The sequence below is a fragment of the Phodopus roborovskii genome, unplaced genomic scaffold, assembly GCF_943737965.1.
Source record: "Phodopus roborovskii unplaced genomic scaffold, PHOROB, whole genome shotgun sequence".
NCBI classification, from domain to species: Eukaryota; Metazoa; Chordata; class Mammalia; order Rodentia; family Cricetidae; genus Phodopus; species Phodopus roborovskii.
The window spans coordinates 1,057,483-1,076,651 of NW_026125059.1; the positions used below are offsets into that span (position 1 = coordinate 1,057,483).

The window sequence follows — 19,169 nt, forward strand, 5'->3', positions numbered from 1 at the left end:
GCAAGCTGGAAAGAGGCGGTGTCCTCAAGGCAAGGAGGGCGGGGCGCGGTGGACAGAAGCATTCGCAGGCGGCGGGCTTCGGCCCACTCTGGCAAGCAAAGACGCCCGCGGGAGGCGTGAATACCATGGGCTCTTGCTCCGGCCGCTGCACGCTTCTTGCGCTCTGTACTCTGCAGCTGGTGAGTCCTAGTGTCCTTCGTGGCTTTCCGGACCCTCACCAACCTCGGGAGGCTCCTGAGATGACGGCTTGGACCCAGCTGCTGCGGCTGATTTACCCGGCGGATAGGCATGCAAGGGGAGCTGCCACCGTGTGGGATCTCGGCTGTGCCCCGCTGCGTTTGCTCTGGAAGCAGTGTCCGGGCTGACGGGGACAGGTGCTGGGGAGCTCCTGGGGACCCGGGCTGATAGGAACAAAAGCCTTCGGGCGGGGCTGCCTCCGGAGCAGCGCTCAGGTCCAAAATGCGCGGCCCGTGGTCCCCTTGATGCGCACATGTTCCGAAGGCGCCTATGGTCAAGTGTGCGCATGTTACCGCCATGGCACCAGTGACGGAGTTCGCGGCAAAGTTCAATGCCTGAGTGTAGACATTAAAATCGGGTGTGCCGGAGAGTGTGATCGCCAGGCACTCCCAGCTTATGCGTGAGCACTAACTACTTGGGGTCTCCCAATCTTCCTGGCCTGTGGAGGCTCTCAGGTCCGGTTGCCCAGGGTTGAGTTGAAGAGCTTTGTCAGAGAACTTGGAGGACACCAAACAACTTTGCAGCTCTCCCTGAGCTTGGAGCCTGGAATTTGGGTTCTGCCGCTACTGGAGGAAGGGGCTAAAACAAAGGTCGCTGGGGAAACCCCTTTGCATAGATGCTAATGAGCCCTGGGGTCTATGGTCTTGAAAAGGAAAATTAGCTTTGTTGTCTCTGGGCTGGGTGTGGGCCTAGGCCCAGCTGGACAGGGTCCCTCCTCCAAGGGCTGAAGCTGGAGGTCCTGAGGAAGAAGAGGTTGTTTGAAAGATGCTTTAAGGCTGTTTGGTGTCTTGTCCTCCCCACAGCATAGGCAGCGTCCAGGGGCTGCCAGGCACACTGTGGGATTGCACGCGGGAGTCCATGGTCCAAGTATTTACTGTTCTGCAGGTTTCTACTGGGCAAATCAGGCTTTAGAGTGCTGCTTCCAGCCTTGGAGCAGTGTTGAGTTGCTGTCTTTCTGTGAGGGGCTCCCTTAGGGGGCTCCTGGGAAGATAGAAGGCAGCCCGGCAGAATGACCAGGTAAAGGACAGGGATGAGCTTGGCTGGCTCTGAAGTTTAGAGTCTGCCCAATATGGGAGTCAAAACACACAACAGCTTCGGGGGGCGGGGGCGGGGGTGGGAGTTGGGGGGTAGGGGATGACTTTGCTTTGTTTGACAGTGTTCTCTGTGGCTGAGAGAAGCAGGTGCTCTTCACACCTCCAATTCAGGGATGTAGTCCCACCCTGGATGCAAGAGTTTGATAAGGTCGGGGCCTGTTCCTGCATGTTTGACTTCTGGTGGATACAGGTGTCGGTCTAGGGCATCCTTTAGAAATTTAGCTGCAAGTAAGAGGAGTGGTATAATTTTGGTGTTTGGGTTGTAGAGCTTCCCTGAACAGGGCTTCTCCAAGACTCAGTCCCAGCCAAGACAAGCCCCCAAGGACTTTGTGAGGCTGTACTGAGCCATGTACCCTTGCTTTGTCCAGCAGGGCCACAGTTGAAATGCCCCAGGGAGCTGTCAAGGGTCTTTTGTCCTACCCTGGCTGGCAGTTGGAGGCGGGCCACCCTCCTCGGCCTCTGGGAAGAACAGGCCCAATGCCACCCACTGCTCTGCACAGAGTCGAGAGCAGAGGAAGCTGGGAGTAGCATAGGGGTCCTGAGGCTTTCCCTTTTTTGACAAGCGTGAGAGTTTTCTTGTTACCAAGTTACTGGACAAAGGACCTAAACAACTCTCCCTAAAGAACAGCGGGAACATTGTCGGCTCTGAGCCAGCGCTATGCTGAGACCGTTCCCAGACCTTCACTGTGATGACAAGATGGGACTCTGGGCCCATGAAGGGGTCTGCAACTAGCTTTGGCAGGGCCACTGGCTCTAAATTACCAATGCAGTGAGGGACTCATAGAGTTTCTGGGCATGCTAGCTCTTGAGATAACCAGGGGCTACTCTTCAGACTGGGGGCCTCTAGCAGACATGTGCAGCTGGAGCCTCACAGGACAGTGCCTTGGGTTTCTTAGTGGATGAAGGGGGCCATCTTCACCTCCCCTTTCTTTTTCTCCCTGGGTGGGATGAAGACCAGTCAGGCCTAATCATTCATGAAGAGGCTGACCTCGTCCCCTGGTGCTGGTCCCCCCCCATAAAAAAAAAAAAAAAAAATAAACTTGTAATTTTGTGTGCAGGCTCAGGCTCCTCCAGGAACCAGGGTTCTGTTGGGATGGGGACATCTGAGCTCTAATGCTTGAGATCCATTCTGGATCATGCGTTTTCATGTTGTATGTAGAAAGGCTGTGCCTTTGGTTACTGCCTCTAACAGATGGATAGAACAAGTACTCACACAGACCACCATGTGACTCCTTAGCACAAGTGCATTGTGGGGGAGGGGAAGTGCTACCACTGGCTGCCTGGGCCCAGGGTAGGAGCTTCAGGTTGCCTGTGAGCATGCAGGCATGGGGACCCTGAGTCCTGCTTAAAGGAGGAATATTCCTGTCACAGATGAGAGAAAGCACCAGGGTCCGAGCTGGTGGATGGAGGCAGGAGGGGTGGAGATGGATGGTCACCTGAGTGAGGGGCTGGTCTCAAAGGCTGGGTGCTATTAGAGCCTCATCCTATGGGTCAAGAGCAGTCTGTGGATGGGTCTCCATCCACAGTCCCAATCCTGAACATTCAAACAGGTCTCTGCTGTCATCTGTTTTATGGAGTTGGGATGGGCAGCCGTTTGGTGCCTCCTTAAGGAGGATTTTCATTGTTAACAGACAGGGTTTGTCATGGCAGATCTGTGTGCTGAGAGCCCTACATGCCTTCCCAACCGTCATGTGAATTCAGCAGTGAGCTAGGGGTGCAGATCAGTGATTGAGGGCTCTCCTAGCATGTGTGAAGTCCTGTGTTTGATTCCAGTACTGGGAACATTCACACACACATACTGCACACCACACACCACACCACACACACACACACACACACACACACACACCACAGAGAGCTTGGAAGACTTGGAAACATCCCATTCCTTCTGTTTCCTGTCCCCACTGACCCTCAGAGACTATCTTCTGAGCGGTGTCACAGATGTGTGCTGCTTTCTGTGGCCTTCCAGGGAGCTGAAGGTAGAAAGGGGATGCACAGTGAGGGACTGCAATCCCCAGGCCATTTCTTACCCATGCAGGTGACCCCTCCATCATTCTGACACAACCTCAAACTGAAGTTTAGATCTGAATGTGTCCTGAACACAGATCCAGAACCCAACAGCTCCTGAGATCTCCGATAGAGGAAGTGGAGAGGGCAGGAATTTCCATGGTGGCAGAGTCAGACACCAGAGACATCCTTTAGGATTGCTGGGGCTGTCTCTTTCCTGGGGCCATTGCAGCTCTGTAGGCTCTCTTGTGGTGCGAGGCACTGGCTAGGCAGTGGACAGAGGGCATATGGGAGGGGTAGCATGACGGCATCTTCAGAAGGTGGTGCTGGTGGGCATCAGCCATTCTGCAAGTTTACTGTGGCCTCCGTGTGTTGCGCTTGGCTGCTGTGCTGGTTTGTATCCCACATCAGGAGCATAGCAGGGAGGGTGAGCAGAGGCTGGGCGTGCATCAGAAAGGAGCTGGCTGGGATCTAAATGGCCAGGGCGGAGAGGAGGATCAACAGAGGAGATGGGGCTCTGCCTGCCAGGCAAACTCTGGTTGGAAGACTTGGGGAAGCAGGCAGCTATGGTCAGGGCCATCCTAGCAGGACGCTGGGCCCACTGGCCCAGGGCAGCTTGTGATAGCCCAGAGAGTGAGAGTTAGTCTTAGATAACAGAGGGAGAAACTGATGAGGGGTTGACCCTGACTGAGACACTAGGTGGATAATATCTCGGGTTCTGGGCATAAGGGTTGCAGAGGCATGAAGTACAGGTACGCTCGCTCCCAACCATGGGCTCTAAGGTCTTATACTCAACCTGACCACTGAGAGCTCTTCTTGCATGGACTCTGGGTGGAGGCGAGGCTTGAACAACTCCTGCCTCCTCAAGAAGGACTTCCAGAGCCTGCTCTCCTCCTGTGGCATGCTGGGTAACTCCCTTCTTGAATACCCCTCCTCACTCCCTGCTCAGGGAACAGGCTGTAACTGACAGTCCGGGTATTGCCTAGCACCCCACCCCCTACCCTGGATCAAGCTCTCTGAGTCCCAATGACCCCACATTCCAGGCCTAGAGCCACCAGGGTGCGTCTGAGATGGAGGAGGGGCAGGTTCTGAAGGAATTTGGCAGATTACAGAAAGAAACTCCCTCAAAAAAAAAAAAAAAAAAAAAAAAAGTTACAAAATCACCCTCATAGGACAGCAAGTCTGGTAATAACAGGGCAAGAAGCACTGTGGACTTCGGTTCTGACTGGACCTGTCTTTTTGTCCTCTTCCTGCCAGCCACTGTGCATACACAAACGAGCACACACACACACACACACACACACACACACACACACATGCGCGCACAAACACACACACACACACACACACACACGGGCATTGCACACAACTGCATGCAGACATAGGCCACTTGACTCTATATTTTGTACAGCTGTATGACCCATATGTGGCCCAACTTGCCTGCCTGCATCCCAGGCGTTCTCTGGTTACTTCTAGGAACAGAGCATCCTTGGAGAAATGGCCTGGACTGGTACCATTGGAATGGACCCTGGGGCACTGTGTCTGCCATATATTGGAAGTCTAGGGAGCTTGAGGAGGTGGGGCCTCATCCCTTCTACCTGACTTCCTTGTTGTTCCTTTGGTGACCATGGGGTGCATACAGGCTCTGATGGCCTTAGGTATCTTGGGAAGGTACAAGCGTCCTAGGTAGTGTGACTTCCTCGTGTCTTTTCACCCTCCACTCAAGGGGAATCAGTTTATGTTTGAAAGGGGGATTTTAGGGTGGTGCTCACCTATTTTTTGGAGGGAACAGAAGCCCCACTTGTTTCTTCTGCCTGCTACGCCAATCCCTCATCTTAATGAGGTTTTAAAGAAGGATGCAGATGGCTTGACGAAGAGGCCAGACTGTGAAGATGCAAGCCAGGCCAGGCCATACTTACCTGGGGTATTAGTTATTTTTCTCGTGGCTGTGACAAAATACTTGATATGAACAACTTGAGGGGATAATGGTTTTATTTTGGTTCACGGCTTCAGAGTTAAGGTCATAGCTGGTAAGTTATGGAACACGAGTGGCTCCCTTTGGTGGCAAGAGCATGTCACCATAGCTGTTCACATGGCTGTGACCAGGGCTGAGCACAGCCTTCAAAGGCCCTGCCTCTGGTGACCTCCCGAAGGTTCCCACTGCCTCCTAAAATGGTATCACCAACTGGGGAGCAAATATTATAACATGAGCCTGTGAGGGACCTCCACATTCATCCCTATCACCTAGGTCACACAGATGGGTTTCTTTACTCTTCCATGTGGATTTCTCTTATGCAGTCTGAGCACTGTTCAGCATTAAGACTGTCTAATGCCTTCCTACGGGGCTCTGATGAGAGCGTAGCTGCTCTTGAGCTGTCCTTCAGCCTCTAAGACTGGCGGCTGCTGCGGTTTCTGCTGTAGACAGTGTGGTGGCTACAGCATCTGACATGCCTATGTGGGGCTGGCACCTATGAGCTCCTGCTGTATATACTTCATAGGCACCACTCTGAGTGAGGGGAATGCCCAACTTATATCCATGGTCAGGAAAGGACTAGCCAGGGTGCGCATTACTCATCCCAGGCAAAGTCCTCAGCGGCTCAGGGAAATCCTGAGACCAGCCATCTTTGTATGACTCAATACCAGCCGCCTGCTTGTTGCTGCCAGGCAGAGCAGACTCCTAACCAACCCTGGAAGGATTCTTGGCATATTCCAGTGAGGATAGTGTCCTGGTTGAGACACCAACTCCCAATTCCTTAGAGATGATGTAGCTCTGGGGAAGATGAATGATTCCTTGTAAAAACAAGCAAAGCTCTTGCAGAGCCCTCCATGCACGCCTTCCATGTGAAAGGCATGTCAATGAAGAGGCAGGAGTCATCAGCTAGATCAACTGTGTCTGCCCATCCTCTTCCTCAGTGTAAACGGCCTGTCAGGACCGACCAGGAGTCAAGAGTTTGTCAGAGCAGCTTTCTGTCTACACTGTGAAAGGCCAGAGATAAGAGCTGATCCTTGAGAATTTACAGCCCATAAGGAACTGCTCTAACCTCTATATGCATCATTAAGAGATTTACTCCTAATTAGGCAGTCACCTCCAGGAGGCTAGCTAGCATCTCGAAGGACTAGCAGTAGGAGGTGGGAACTTGGCTAGCCCAGGCTTCCTCCACCATCATTTGCAATCATGAGACAGACCCACTAAGGGCCAGCAGGTGTGAGTGCTTCTTGACAGGAAGAGAAGACAGTATATGTTAACACTTTGACAGAAGAGGAGCACTGAGTGACCGGAAGGCGCAGCAGTGGATCTGTGAAAGGAGGGGCATTGGGTATGAGCGCTCTGACAGGAGGTAGGGACAACTGGTGTGAGCCTGATGATGAGAGATAGTGCAGAGGGTAGAAACGCTCTGTTCAGCTTACAACTCTCAGGCCATACTCCATCACTGAGGGAAGTCAGAGCAATAATTAAAGCAGCACAGGAACCTGGAGGCCAGAGAAGGCTTGTGGCTCGCTGACTTGCTCACCCTGCTTTTTTTACAGCTCCTAAGCCCACAAGTCCAGGGTGACCGCCCACAGTGAGGTTAATGCATGGGGATATGCCAGCCAGGAGAGCCCTGTAATAGGTAGAGACTGAGGGATGAGGGGAGAATCAGGTGGCCAGGTCTGCTTTGATATGTTAAATAGGCACCTCAGTCTTTTGGCCAGGGTTTGAAACCTAACAAGTTCGAGGATACCCAGGACTATGTAGAGACTCTGCCCCAAAACAAACAAACAAACAACAACAAAAACTCCCAGTGTTTTGGTCTCCAGATGAGGGGGGGGGGGACTGGAGACAAGGGGGCAGTCTGGCTCAAGAGAGGAACACTCCAGTGGTGACATTTGGGCTTGTCAGACTTGATGATTCTGCCGGAAAGGCCACATCATAGGCACACAATCCCTACTCAGGCTTATGGCCAAGAAGGAGGTTCCTACCAGCTGGTACAGATGTTAAACCAGATGTGAGAGTTACTTAGGAGGGGAGCAAGACCTGGAGGGGGCTCCTTGGGGTCCACTGCTCCTCATGGACCCTCTGTCCTTAGGTCACTGCTCTGGAACGGCAGGTGTTTGACTTCCTGGGCTACCAGTGGGCACCCATCCTGGCCAACTTCGTCCACATCGTCGTGGTCATCTTGGGGCTCTTCGGCACCCTTCAGTATCGGTCACGCTACATCGTGGTGGTGAGTCCACTGTGTTTGGCTGCCTCTACACAAGAAGTAGGAGCCCTGCTACTCCCGGTGGCAGCCTGGGCAGAATGTCTTAGGTTGACACCTGCCCAGGGCGGGCTTAGGTAACCCTTTCCAAGCTCAGCTATGGGAAGGCCAGACTCAGGGGGTCCTGGCTTTGCCATGAGTTCAAGGGCTTTCTCCTAAGGCGCTGCAGAAAATCAGATATCTCATCTCTGAAGATGATGGGTTCAACTTCTGCCCTGTTCTTTCTGGCCTCCCTAGTATGCTGTGTGGGCAGCTGTCTGGGTTACCTGGAACGTCTTCATTATCTGCTTCTACCTGGAAGTGGGGGGCCTTTCAAAGGTGAGTAAAGATGGGAAGGGGTTCATCCACTGGTTCTTGGCCAGATCACCATGTGATACTCGATGCCGTTTGTTGCATGATTCCTAATGATGGTGGGAGAGTGATGTGTAGTGCTGACCCCAGCGCCAGGATTGTTTGGGCTGTGATCAGTGCCTCAATAAAGCCTGGGGAGGCTGGTTTGTGGGTGGTAAGGGTTGTTGGTCAGGCTTTGTGGGTACCAGTGGGCCAGAGCTGGGTAACTACACAGGGCAGGTTTCCTGGAAGAGGCCTTAGAACCAGACAATACAAGGGAGGAGTGGGGACTCCGTAGACATCTGGCCAAGGTGTGTAAGTGTGTCCTTGGGGACGGTGAGATTGGGGCACAAGTAGAAACCTTCCTCTTGTGGCCACATGGAGTCTTCTGCCCTTGCCAACTGAATGTATTTCCCGAGGAAGCTCTGGACTGGTGTAGTTTTGTTCTCCTACTCTAGTGGTGTGATGGACTAACCTAGCCCTGACTGGGATTATGCCAGTCACTGACGTGAGGCCCAAGATCCACTGTGGCAGTTTGGCCAGGGACACGAGTAAAGGTTTTGAGGAACCTGCATACCATAATAGTGAGTCCCGAAGGGGCAAGGGACCTTCTGGAGGAAGGGGTCTCAGGGCTGAAGGCCAACAAACTCAGGCTTCCCCATGGATGAACAGTCTGAGGATACTTGTTCCTGCCCCACACATCTAGAGTCCGAGGGAAGGGTAGAGGGAGACTAGCCATCTTCATCCTTCCCTACTCCAGGCTGTGGTTTTAGAAGGTAGCTGCCTCCTGATACAAATGTGTCCTGTTTCTTTGTCCCCAGGACAGTGAGCTCTTAACCTTCAATCTCTCCCGGCATCGCTCCTGGTGGGTAGAGCATGGGCTAGGCTGTCTCCAGGAAGAGGCAGCCGCAGTTGGCCTGGGGGCAATGCACGGCCAGTCCTTGGTGGCAGATGCTGGCTGTGCCATGACGTACAGCTATATGGAAGTCCTGCACAGTGGACTACAGATCCTGCTGGCGGTGAGTGTGGGGATAGACACCCAGGCTGGGGGCTTGTTCTTCCTGGGGCAGTCAGAACCTTTCCGTTACACAGAGACACCATCTTTCCTTGTTGAGCAGGATTGCCTCCATATCCTGCAAGTAGAGTGGGCTTCTACCCTTGAGCTTGTCGTAGTCACTGCTCTATGGCTGTGGTGAGACACCATGGCCAATGCAACTCTTATAAAAGAACGTACTTAAGTGGGAATTTGCTTACAGTTTCAGAGGTTTAGTCCATTATCATCATGGTGGGGGAGCATGGCAGCGTGGAGGAAGGCATGGTGCTGGAGAAGGGGCTGAGGGTGCTACATCCTGATCCACAGAGAGAAAGAGAGAGAGAGAGAGAGAGATGGAGCCTGTCATAGGCTTTTGGAACCCATGCCTCCTCCAGGATCACAACTCCTAATTCTTACAATCCTTTCAAATAGTGCCACTTCCTAGCGACTAAGCATTCAAATATGTGAGCCTGGAGGATGGGGGCATTCTTATTCAGACCACCAAAGAGCATTGTTGTTCTTTTTTGTAAGACAGGCTCAAAACCAGCATCAAACTTCAGCCTCCCATGATGCTGTGGAGTACCAGGCAACCAAGAACAACAGGGAAGGTGCAGGCAGGAGTGACCGAGATGGATGCTCTTATATCTCCCCAGCACAGGGGTAGTACAGGCAAAGGAGAGATGTAAAGACCGCGAGGCTGGCCTCGGTGGGACAACGATAGGGAGATAGAGGCCCCAGACTAGCCAATAAAGATGTCATCGTTTAATCTCAACGGACCTGGTGCATTAAGGTAGCATTTCAGTGCTTTTCCCTGAGTCTCAGGGCCCTTGGGGGATATTTCACAAGTTCTCACCTCCCTGGAGAGAAAGCAGGATAAGGTGCATACTTCCTGGCACACAGTGGGCTGACTGGGCTGGCTGTGAGCCCACAGCTCTGAGAAGTCTGCCACAGAACAGATCCTGTGAGACAGGGAACAGTTTGTGGAGATCTAGCTACTTTCCTAGCACTGTGAGACACCCCTGATCTCCCGGAGTCCTGCTCTGTGAGGAGCAGAACAGTCCTGTGCCCAGGCAGCTCCTGTGTTGGTTGTAGGGCTGACTGCTTCTGGGTAACTTTCTCACCACCCTACTAGGCATGTAGAACAGTTCCTCAGCAGTGAATCGCTAACAAGTGTCAGATGCCCCCATCCTGTCGACGGTCATATTCCCTTGGACTCAGGTGTCCACAAAGAGCCTAGAGGAGATAAAGTCTCGTGAATTCAGAGACGTGGAGACGCCATTATTTTCCATGTTTGTCCAAGAAACTTGATTCAAGAAGAAAGATCAGAGAAGGCCTGATGGCACTCTACAGTTGATGGGAGAGGGTGGGAGGCAGAATTCAGGAGTGCAGAGCCATGGGGTGCCAGGGGATCTGGAGTTCTGAATCCCAAAAACCTTTCCCCAAGACCTCAGCCCATAAAGCTGGCCAGGGAGCTATGGAGAGTGCAGAGGCCCTGCTGGTGCTGAGGCTGGGCTCTCTGCCACTCTGTCTTATTGCTATGGCAACACAGGTGGCCCAGGCTTGAGGCTCCCTGCAGGACACAGGATCTGAGCTTGGCATGGTCTACCAAGCACAGGAAGTTGTAGCATCTCTGGGGATGGGATATATATGGCCCACACGTTTTTCTCTGAGACCCCACAGCTAATACAAAGACTAAATCCAGGCTGGATTCTTCCTTAGCTGTCGATATAAAGGAAGTATTTAGACAAACCCCAACACCGGAACAGCAGATGGCAAGGAGACCGTGCGGTCCTCAGGCTTCCTATTAATAGCATCACCCATCGAGGACAGAGCTAAAGGCACATAAGCCTTTATAAAGAACCCTTTATGTCCACGGTGGACATCGGGGCATACTAACTCCCATCACAGTCTCTAGCCCCCTCTTTGCTCTTAAGGCCTTTTACACTCTGGTCAGGTGGTCCAGGTGAATTGTCTCTTTCCAGAACACTCAGCTTCAGGGATCACTCTGAGTTCAACGTCCCATCTGGGCTCCCTCACTGCTAGTCACTGGGCCTCTTACCATGTCCCAAGTTCTGTTATTCCAGGACACAGTCTGGTATAGTAAAACATCTTGTCCTGGTGCCCTCAGAGCCAGCCTAGATGTGTGTCTGGATTTGGGTCGGCGTGGGGACTGAAGTCTTGGAAAGACCAAGAAGATATTGACTCATGAACTCTGCCTGGATGGTCATGGAGAAAGATGATGCCTTAAGGGCCTTTGCAAGTGCCAGTCAGGACCTCATCCAGTCACACCTCATCTTGCATAGAAAAGTAAGGGGCTGAAGAAGTTACTACAAATGCCTTGAAGCACACTGAAACTAGATCTCTGTGCTAGATTCTATCAGGAAGGATTGTCTGCTACACCACTATGGATGAGGATAGGGCCCCACACATTTGGATGCTTATAGAAGCCAAATCCTGGCTTTATATCTGTATAAAGTCTGTAATAACAACAGAGCAGATAGGAGAAACCAGACATAGTGACACAAGCCCGCCATCCCAGCATGAGAAGCTGAGGGAGGAGGATCACCGGTTCAAGGCCAGCCTGGGTACATAGAGAGACTCTTTCTGAAAAGTAAAGCTGAGCTGGGATGATAGATCAGTTATAAAGTTGCTTACTTTGGCAAGTGTGGGGACCTGAGTTCAGTCCTCCAGAATCCATGAGGAAAAAAAAAAAAGCTGGACACCTAGAGAGATGTCGAGAGATGGTTCAGTGGGTAGGATCACTTGATACACAAACAAGAGAATCTGAGTTCAGATCCCAACACCCTGTCTCAGGCAATAAGGTGGACAGTACCCAAGCAAGACACTTGACATTCTCTTCTGGCCTCCCCGACATGCACTCACAGGTGCACACACCTGAACAGATATGTGTACATACATCATACATGCCCACATAAATAAATATATATATATTTATGTATATATAAAACAATTTTTGAGATAAAATCTGAACATATAGCCTTGGCTGTCCTGAAACTCTGTGTAGGTCAGGGTCAGTTCAAACTCATTGAGATCTGCCTCCCTCTACTTCCCAAGTGATGGGATTAAAGGCGTGACCCACCACACCCAGTTCATTAAATACAGTAAAGTGTTTTAAAACAGAGGAATGGTGCCGTGCACTTGTAACACCAGTGCTTGGGAGGTGAAGATGAGAGGATCTGTGAGGGTCACTAGCCAGCCAGGCTTGCCTGTTTGGTGAGTATCAGGACAGTGGGAGATGTCTTTAAAAAAATGAAATGATACCTAAGGAATGATGTCAAAGGTCGTTCTTTGGCTTCCAAGTGTACATGCACCCTCACACACACGTACCCATACATATATACACATACGCATGCACATTCACCCATGCATACACCATGCAATAGCACGCACATACACTAACATATCATAAATAAGCCAAGAGGGCTTAGAACAGAAACTTGTTCCCTCACAGCTCCAAGATCAGAGTCTAAGGCCAAGGAGGTAGTGGGGCCTGGGAAATCACCAGCATCCTTACCTGTCAGACCACCTTTCCCCCACATGACTTCCCAGACCCCTCTTTCCTCTGTAAGAATACCAGATCTTGGTTTAAAGTCGCTCTACCCTCTCTAACCTCATGCTGATTGTTTGTGGACCCTATTTGAAAATATGAACGAATTCCAAGGCATCAGAGTTGGACTTTGGGGCATGTGTTTGGCACAGGGTTCCAAATACAACTAAACATAACTCCTCTAGTCCATTGCCTGGGCTCTGTCCCCTGAGGACTGATGTGGAGTGGTAAGCTGTAAGGAGTAAGGTTTTTCCTCCCGCTGCCTGGTCTTGTCCCGCCACCGCGCCAGCCCCAAATAACGCACAGAGACTCTGTATTTGATACAATGCTATTGCCCAGGTGCTAGTTTCTTATCGGCTAGCTCTGTCTTAAGTATTAACCCATTTCTATGTATTTCCACGTGGTCTTACCGAAAGCGGAGGAATGGTGGTTCTCTTCTCTCCAGGCTCTCCATCCTGACTCCTCCTATCTACTTCCTCTTTCCTCCTCGTCTCCTAGTCCTGCCTATCTTGCTTTCCTATTGGCCAACAGTGCTTTATTCATTAACCAGTATGAGAAACATATGTACAGAATGACATCTCTCATCAAAGCCTGGTCACATCTCGAGGCTCCCCAACCTTCCCAGTGCACACGATGTTTGGTGGAGGCCAAGTTCACAAGACAATCAGAAACTGATGACAGGAATTGAATTCTACATCTGAGGAAATCCCAGATGTGAGGAAACATGCAGTAGGCAGTGCAGTTAGCTTTGTGGTCCTCACTGCATCTCCACCTCTAACATAGGCATCCTGCTTAAGGTCAGCCTACACAGTGGGGAACTGAAGTTACCTTTATCTTCCACTGTCACTCATGCAGAGGCAAAGGAGGACCCCTGTTGCCCCAAAACATGAGGGAACCCAGGTACGGTCCACAGAAGAGAAAGAAACGATTAGTCAAGGGTCTCTGTCAAGAATTCTTAAATTGCAGACTCTGAGAAGACAACGGCTGGAAACTAGAAAGACAAGTGGAGTTCTCGTTGTAGAGTACAGAGTGGTTTTGGTGGGGCTGGTGCAGGAGGAAGGAAACTTGGCATGCCAGTGGGGAGACAGCCTTCTGCCATACTTTCTCGGGTGGGATGCCAGCTCACAAACCAGGTCTGCTCATGCTTGTCTTCTCCTGGAAAAAAAAAAAAGCACTCTCTGCTGTCCAGTTTGGATAGCATAAGAGAGAAAGTATCAGGCTTAGCTCTTCCCAGACCACTGGTGAGGAAAGGCCAAGGAGAGAGAAAGCTTCCAGAAGAGGCAGAGTGGATGGATGTTCAGGGACGATCTGTGTGAGCAGAGCGGAGATTGGAAGTGGTGGGGAAAGAAGGCAAAGGCAAGAGTGTGCATGTAGGATGCTGTGGACCACCAGGGATGACCTGAGGCAGACTAGATGCCAGATTGGACAGAGCCTCTTCCCCAGGAGAGCCTGTCTATGTTTCAGCACCGTGGCCAGCTCTCCGTGGGCGCCCACCCTGGAGTGTGACCTTCTACCTCAGGCTGTCCTATGGAATCTCAAAAGGCTGTGCGAGAGACTTCTCAGGCCATCTTCAGGGTGAGGAAAATGACTTCCAGGCTCAACTCTAGACTCATTGCTGGAATGCTGGAATCCCCAGGGAGACTGTGGCCTGCACCTTAGCTGGGTAGGATATCACCGGCATTGAGTTAACGCATCCCCAGCTTCAGCCTGGTAAGAGCTGTCTCCTTTGACAGGAGGGTTTGGTGGCCTCTTGGAAAGCTGCTTGGCCAGGTCAGTGCAGAACCACGCCTTAGATGATAAGTGTGTCCCTCAAGGCTGGCTGTTGCTTTGCAGAGTGTACTGCTGCATATCCAGAAAGTCTTGCTTCCTTCCAGTCACACTCACAACCACTGTGACAACTTCCTGTCACCTCTATAGAAGCCTCCGGTGCCCTGAGACACCTCCTCTGTAGTTCTCTAAGATCACACTATAGCTCCTGTTCAGCTGGTACCTTTTGAAATATTTGTGTGCACCAAATTATCCAGGGTCCCAGCAAGACAGAGACAGTTCTCCCAGACCAAGCTGATACCAGGTGGTGGTATGTGGAATGGGTATACGAAATATAGGTGTTATGTTAGGGCCCACAGAGGACAGTGCGCTCTCCTGAGATTCACGACAGCTTCTTGGGTCCCGAAATAATACACAAAGAGTGAGTTGTCAGCATCAGGGCAGGGAGGCAGCTTTGCAGGTAAGTGGCTGGCTGTGGGACCTTATTTTCCTTCTGTCTGATCTGCTGGGTTCTCCACTAGCCAACCTAGTCAAAAACCATCCTGTCTGCAGAGTCAGCCTTGCATGCCAGGAACAGAGGCCAGATGTGGAGGGAGGGCCTGTACCTTGGAACTCTCCTGGAACTGAGTAGAGTGGCTTGCAGGACATTGTATGACGGCATGGAGAGTACAGGCCTGATCATCGGGGTTCAGAGGACACAGTGTTGTAATTTTAAGAAAGCAGCTTGAGAGAGAAAGACACCATGGGACAGAGTTTTATGCAGAGGGGCTTTTTATTAAGGGAAAGGGGATTATAAAAAAGGGGAAGGGGGGTGGGGGAGACCGGCCTCCAGGGACAGCAGGAGGAGAGAAGAGAGGAAGGAGAGAGAGAGAGAGAGAGGGACAAAGGAGAGAGAGAGAGAGAGGAGCAGGCAGAGCGAATGAGAGGTGGGCAGGCCCCTCTCATTCAGCTGAGGGCGTGGCCTGTCGAAACTCCAAAGGCAGGCCAGTACAGATGCCTAAACTCTAACAAGCTGCTTCTCAGGTTTCATGTCCCATGGGAAAGTCCAGCTCTTTGTCTGCATGTCTGGCATTCCAAGCCCTGAAATGGGAAATGGCTAGCATCCTTCAGACTGGGTTGCCCACTGAGTGTGTCAAGGGAAAACTGAGATATCGGGAATGAGGGAGTGTGGGAAGCCATGTAGGTAGTGTCCAGAGGAGCTCCGTTTCCAGAGAAGTCAAGGCTTCTTGCAGGGTTTCCATGACATCCACATGGGGTCATCCACACCATCCTCATGCTGCTGCTGCATGAGATGGCTTGGCATGTCCGGCCTCTTGGTGTCTTTCAGCTCCTGGGTTTCGTCTATGGCTGCTATGTGGTCAGCGTGCTTACGGAAGAAGAGGACAGTTGTAAGTGTACAGCTAATGCGAGTGACATCTCTGAGTGCTGCACTATCTGGGGTGGGACCTGAAGGTGGCTCTCAGTTATGCCCCATACCCATTGGGTCTTCACTTCCTGCCACAGGCCTGACCATAGAGGTGCCAGTCCAAAGATCTGAGAATAGGGGGAGTCTGAATCCTCAGTAGCACGGGCCGCTCTGCCTGCCTGGCACACATGTTGATTGGCATTTAATACTAGGCAGGACCTATTTGGACAGATTATCCCACTCTCTCTGCATGTAGACCCTTTTCAACTTAACTTTGATTTGCAACATAACACAGTAATGCTTCAAAGCTATCCCTTTGGGGACTCCTAGACCTGACATAGTCTCATGGGAAGTTCCTTCAGAGAAAGTGTTGACAGGGAGGGTGGGCAGTCAGTGCTCCTGTGGATAGAACCTTCCCCAGAGTCAGAACTGAAATTCAAAGCCGTCTACCCCTGAGAGTCAGGCCATGAAGTCAGCTGTCGCCATGTTCAAGAGACTTGGGCTTGATTCTGAAGGCTAGTGAGGGGTGGTCCCTGAGCCTGGGATCAAGCCCCTGGTGCTGTCCCATCACTGAGACCTCAGCAAGCTGCTAAGGATGAAGCAGGAGCTCCACCTGCTCTTTGAATTCAGAACTACAGCCAGCCCTGAACTTCGAAAATGTGTTCATTTTGCCCAACAAGCCTAGCAACCACTAGGGGCAGGTGCTTGATGTTAGTCACAGGGATGATTGGGAGAGTCTGGCAGAGTGGGGTGTAGCCCCATCCAGGCTGGAGGGCCCTTGTTGACCTCCCCACCTGACCTCCTTCTGGGAAGGTCCATTTAGCCCACAGATCCAGGAAACTGCACAGTGCCCCAGAGATATCCCAGCAAGGTATGAGATACAACAGGGGGCTGATTTAGGGATGTGCCTGTACCCCTTCACAAGCCCTGGCAATGCCCCTCTTGCTGGGAATCTGCCTCTGGGAATGTTTCCATTCTGCCAATTTTTTTCCGTCATTTGGGTTTTATTTTATTTGGGCTTGATTTCTTTCAGTTGATTTCATTGGTGGATTTGACCCATTCCCCCTGTACCATGTCAATGAAAAGCCGTCCAGCCTCTTGTCCAAGCAGGCATATTTGTAAGTATGGCCCACTGAGCCTGCGCTAGGGTGCTCATGACACAAGGCTCTTCTCCTTGGAGACTTTATCCGGCATCTGTATGTCAACCCATCTGTTCATCTATTGCCCCCTAAGATCATGCTCTAGTTAGATGTCAGGGTGAGGGGCTGTAGACTTCAGCCCCACACAATTAAGCTCAAAGCTCAGCAGGGGTAGGTTCTGTGATAACCAGGACCCAAGTCAGCACTGCAGTCTGGAGTCTCCAGAATGGGAGGGTTACCACCAGGCCACTCCCCAGGGGCTTCGGGGTTTCAGGAAGTGGAGAGGTTGTGGGTGTCTGTGTTTTATATTTGGCAGATCACGTTTCCTTCTCAAGCCACAGCCCTACAGATGCCATGGCTGTGTGGGCTTCCTGGAAGTCCTGAAATTGAGGTCAGAAGGGGGCATCGAGGGGTTTTCTGGGTGAGGCTGCCTTCAGCTGACCTGGTCCTAATGCCTGACCTCAGAGTGTGCCAGACTATCATGGATAATGGATATCAGAAATAGCATGACGTTAGCTCCTAGAATGAATGAAGGAGGAAATACAGGTTTAGGAAGGGGAGGAGCCTCTGCAGGCGGGCTGCTGCAACTCCTAAGACAAGCCTGGGCTCAATAGATCTCCATAAATAGTGGCAGTCCTGGGGAGATTTCTCTTCAGTGGGAAGTCTGAGTGGACAAAAGAAATTCCAGCCCCATAGGAATGGGCCAGGGTCATCAGAGGATAAGATCAGCACCTGCCCTGGGCGTGAAGAAGCCTAGTTCCTGGCATATTTTTGCTATAGCCTGCGCAACTATCCCTTTATTGGTTTTTGCATCTTTTGCATTTGAAATTCCCCAAGGGAAGGGCGCTGCCCTCCTTCTCTCGGGCTTCTCTGATTTCTGCCTTCTCCACAGGCCTGCATAAGTGAGGGAAAGGCTGACCCTGCTCCTACAACCCAGCTTCAGCCACTGGAACAAAGAAGAGACTCCAGGCCCAGCTGCCCTGCCTGCCTCGCATTTTTTCCAAATTCCCCTTGGATACCAGTGAGGGGCGGGGGACACTGCAGGCCGGGGTGGCTGCAACTGTGAGTTTGTAATTTCTTTTCTTTTTTCTTTTTTTCTAAAAAAAAAAAAAAAAAAAAATAGTAAGAAAAGACATGAAAGAATATGGAAACAAAGTGTCCCTGGTCTTCTTGGGCAGCTGGCAGTAAACCTAGGCAGTTCCCCCAGGTGTCTCCTAAGTGCTCTGTCCTGGGTTACAGGACCTGAGAGCACATTCTGCTGTCAAGGGAAAGGCTCATCAGAGGGCAATAAGAAGGTTTGGTCCCATCAGGAAGTCCCTATGAGCCACCAGGCTAGCCGAAGGTCTTATCCAGGCAAAGGCCCTTGCCCCACAGAGCCAGTGGAATTCCCTGGAGCAGGAGCAGGAGCCCTGCCACTCCCAAGCTAGGAGACAACCATGGGTGAGACATGGGATACCACATAGACTCTTCTCTGTAGAAAGAAGGGCCTTGGGCAAGTATCCTGAGAACACCAGCCGCATTAGGAAATACACAAAGTTGGTGGGCAATTAGAAGTGGGGTCTCAAGAGGCCCCTGAGGCCAGTCTATCCTGAAAGTGTAGAATGCAGTACAAGATCAGAAGGAGTGCTATTTCTTTTTCCAAAGTGGGGAGGAGTTTGTGAAGTGATTAGAGGTGTTTGGACCCCTGATGGGCACTGCTCTGTTGGCTCCGCATGGACTGCAGAGCTGGTAGTGGGTATCTGAGACAGAGCAGAGCTGAGCAGTAGGTGAGAACTTCTACTTTATTATCTTCAAATAGATCCCCTTCCTCGCACCAGCCAGGAGCTCTCCCCTTATGCTATACTATGTTTGTGGTAGACACTGAGTGTCCCCCACTATATGGCTGGGCGCCCATCCTGCAGGGGAGAACCTGGAGGGAGAAAAAGAAACGCGTATGAGTTCTGTTCTCATTAAATTTTTCTGAGCCAGGGGCCATTGGCCTCAGGGACTTCCTTAACCTACCACTTTGTTCTACCAGAAAATTTATCAGACACATCTTGGGGACACACTGACCTCTGAGAGTATAAGAAGGCCATGGCTCCTGTCTCTCCCTAGGACAGGGGTGTGACACATTTATGTAACAACTGAGGTTCATGTGCCCTCCCCTGCATGACCACCAAGCCCCAACCTAACCCATGTGCCTCTGAAGCTGGACTCTCCAACCCTATCTGAGGTCCTTGATGACCAGCCAGACAAGAGGTGTCCCCCCCCCCCCCCAGCCATCTTTCCCTCTGACTCCACCCCTGAAGGATTCAAAACACTGGGATTGCCTGGTGCAGGGAGTGAGAAGTATGGCCTGGCCATCTCTAGAA

The 19,169-nt window shown here is 51.5% G+C and overlaps 1 protein-coding gene across 2 annotated transcripts; it reads left to right on the forward strand.

Annotated features, from left to right (window-relative positions):
* Positions 1-17,858, forward strand: Nkain4 (sodium/potassium transporting ATPase interacting 4). Of its 2 annotated transcripts, XM_051184704.1 has the most exons (7): positions 1-179; positions 7,406-7,543; positions 7,814-7,894; positions 8,728-8,925; positions 15,602-15,662; positions 16,713-16,797; positions 17,711-17,854. In XM_051184704.1, the coding sequence occupies exons 1-7, from the start codon at positions 126-128 to the stop codon at positions 17,718-17,720; spliced, it is 627 nt and encodes a 208-aa protein (XP_051040661.1). In that variant the 5' UTR covers positions 1-125; the 3' UTR covers positions 17,721-17,854. The 2 variants fall into 2 exon arrangements, with proteins under 2 accessions (XP_051040661.1, XP_051040668.1); XM_051184711.1 differs by lacking the exon at positions 16,713-16,797 and having other exon boundaries at positions 17,711-17,858.
* Positions 17,859-19,169: the final 1,311 nt, after the last annotated feature.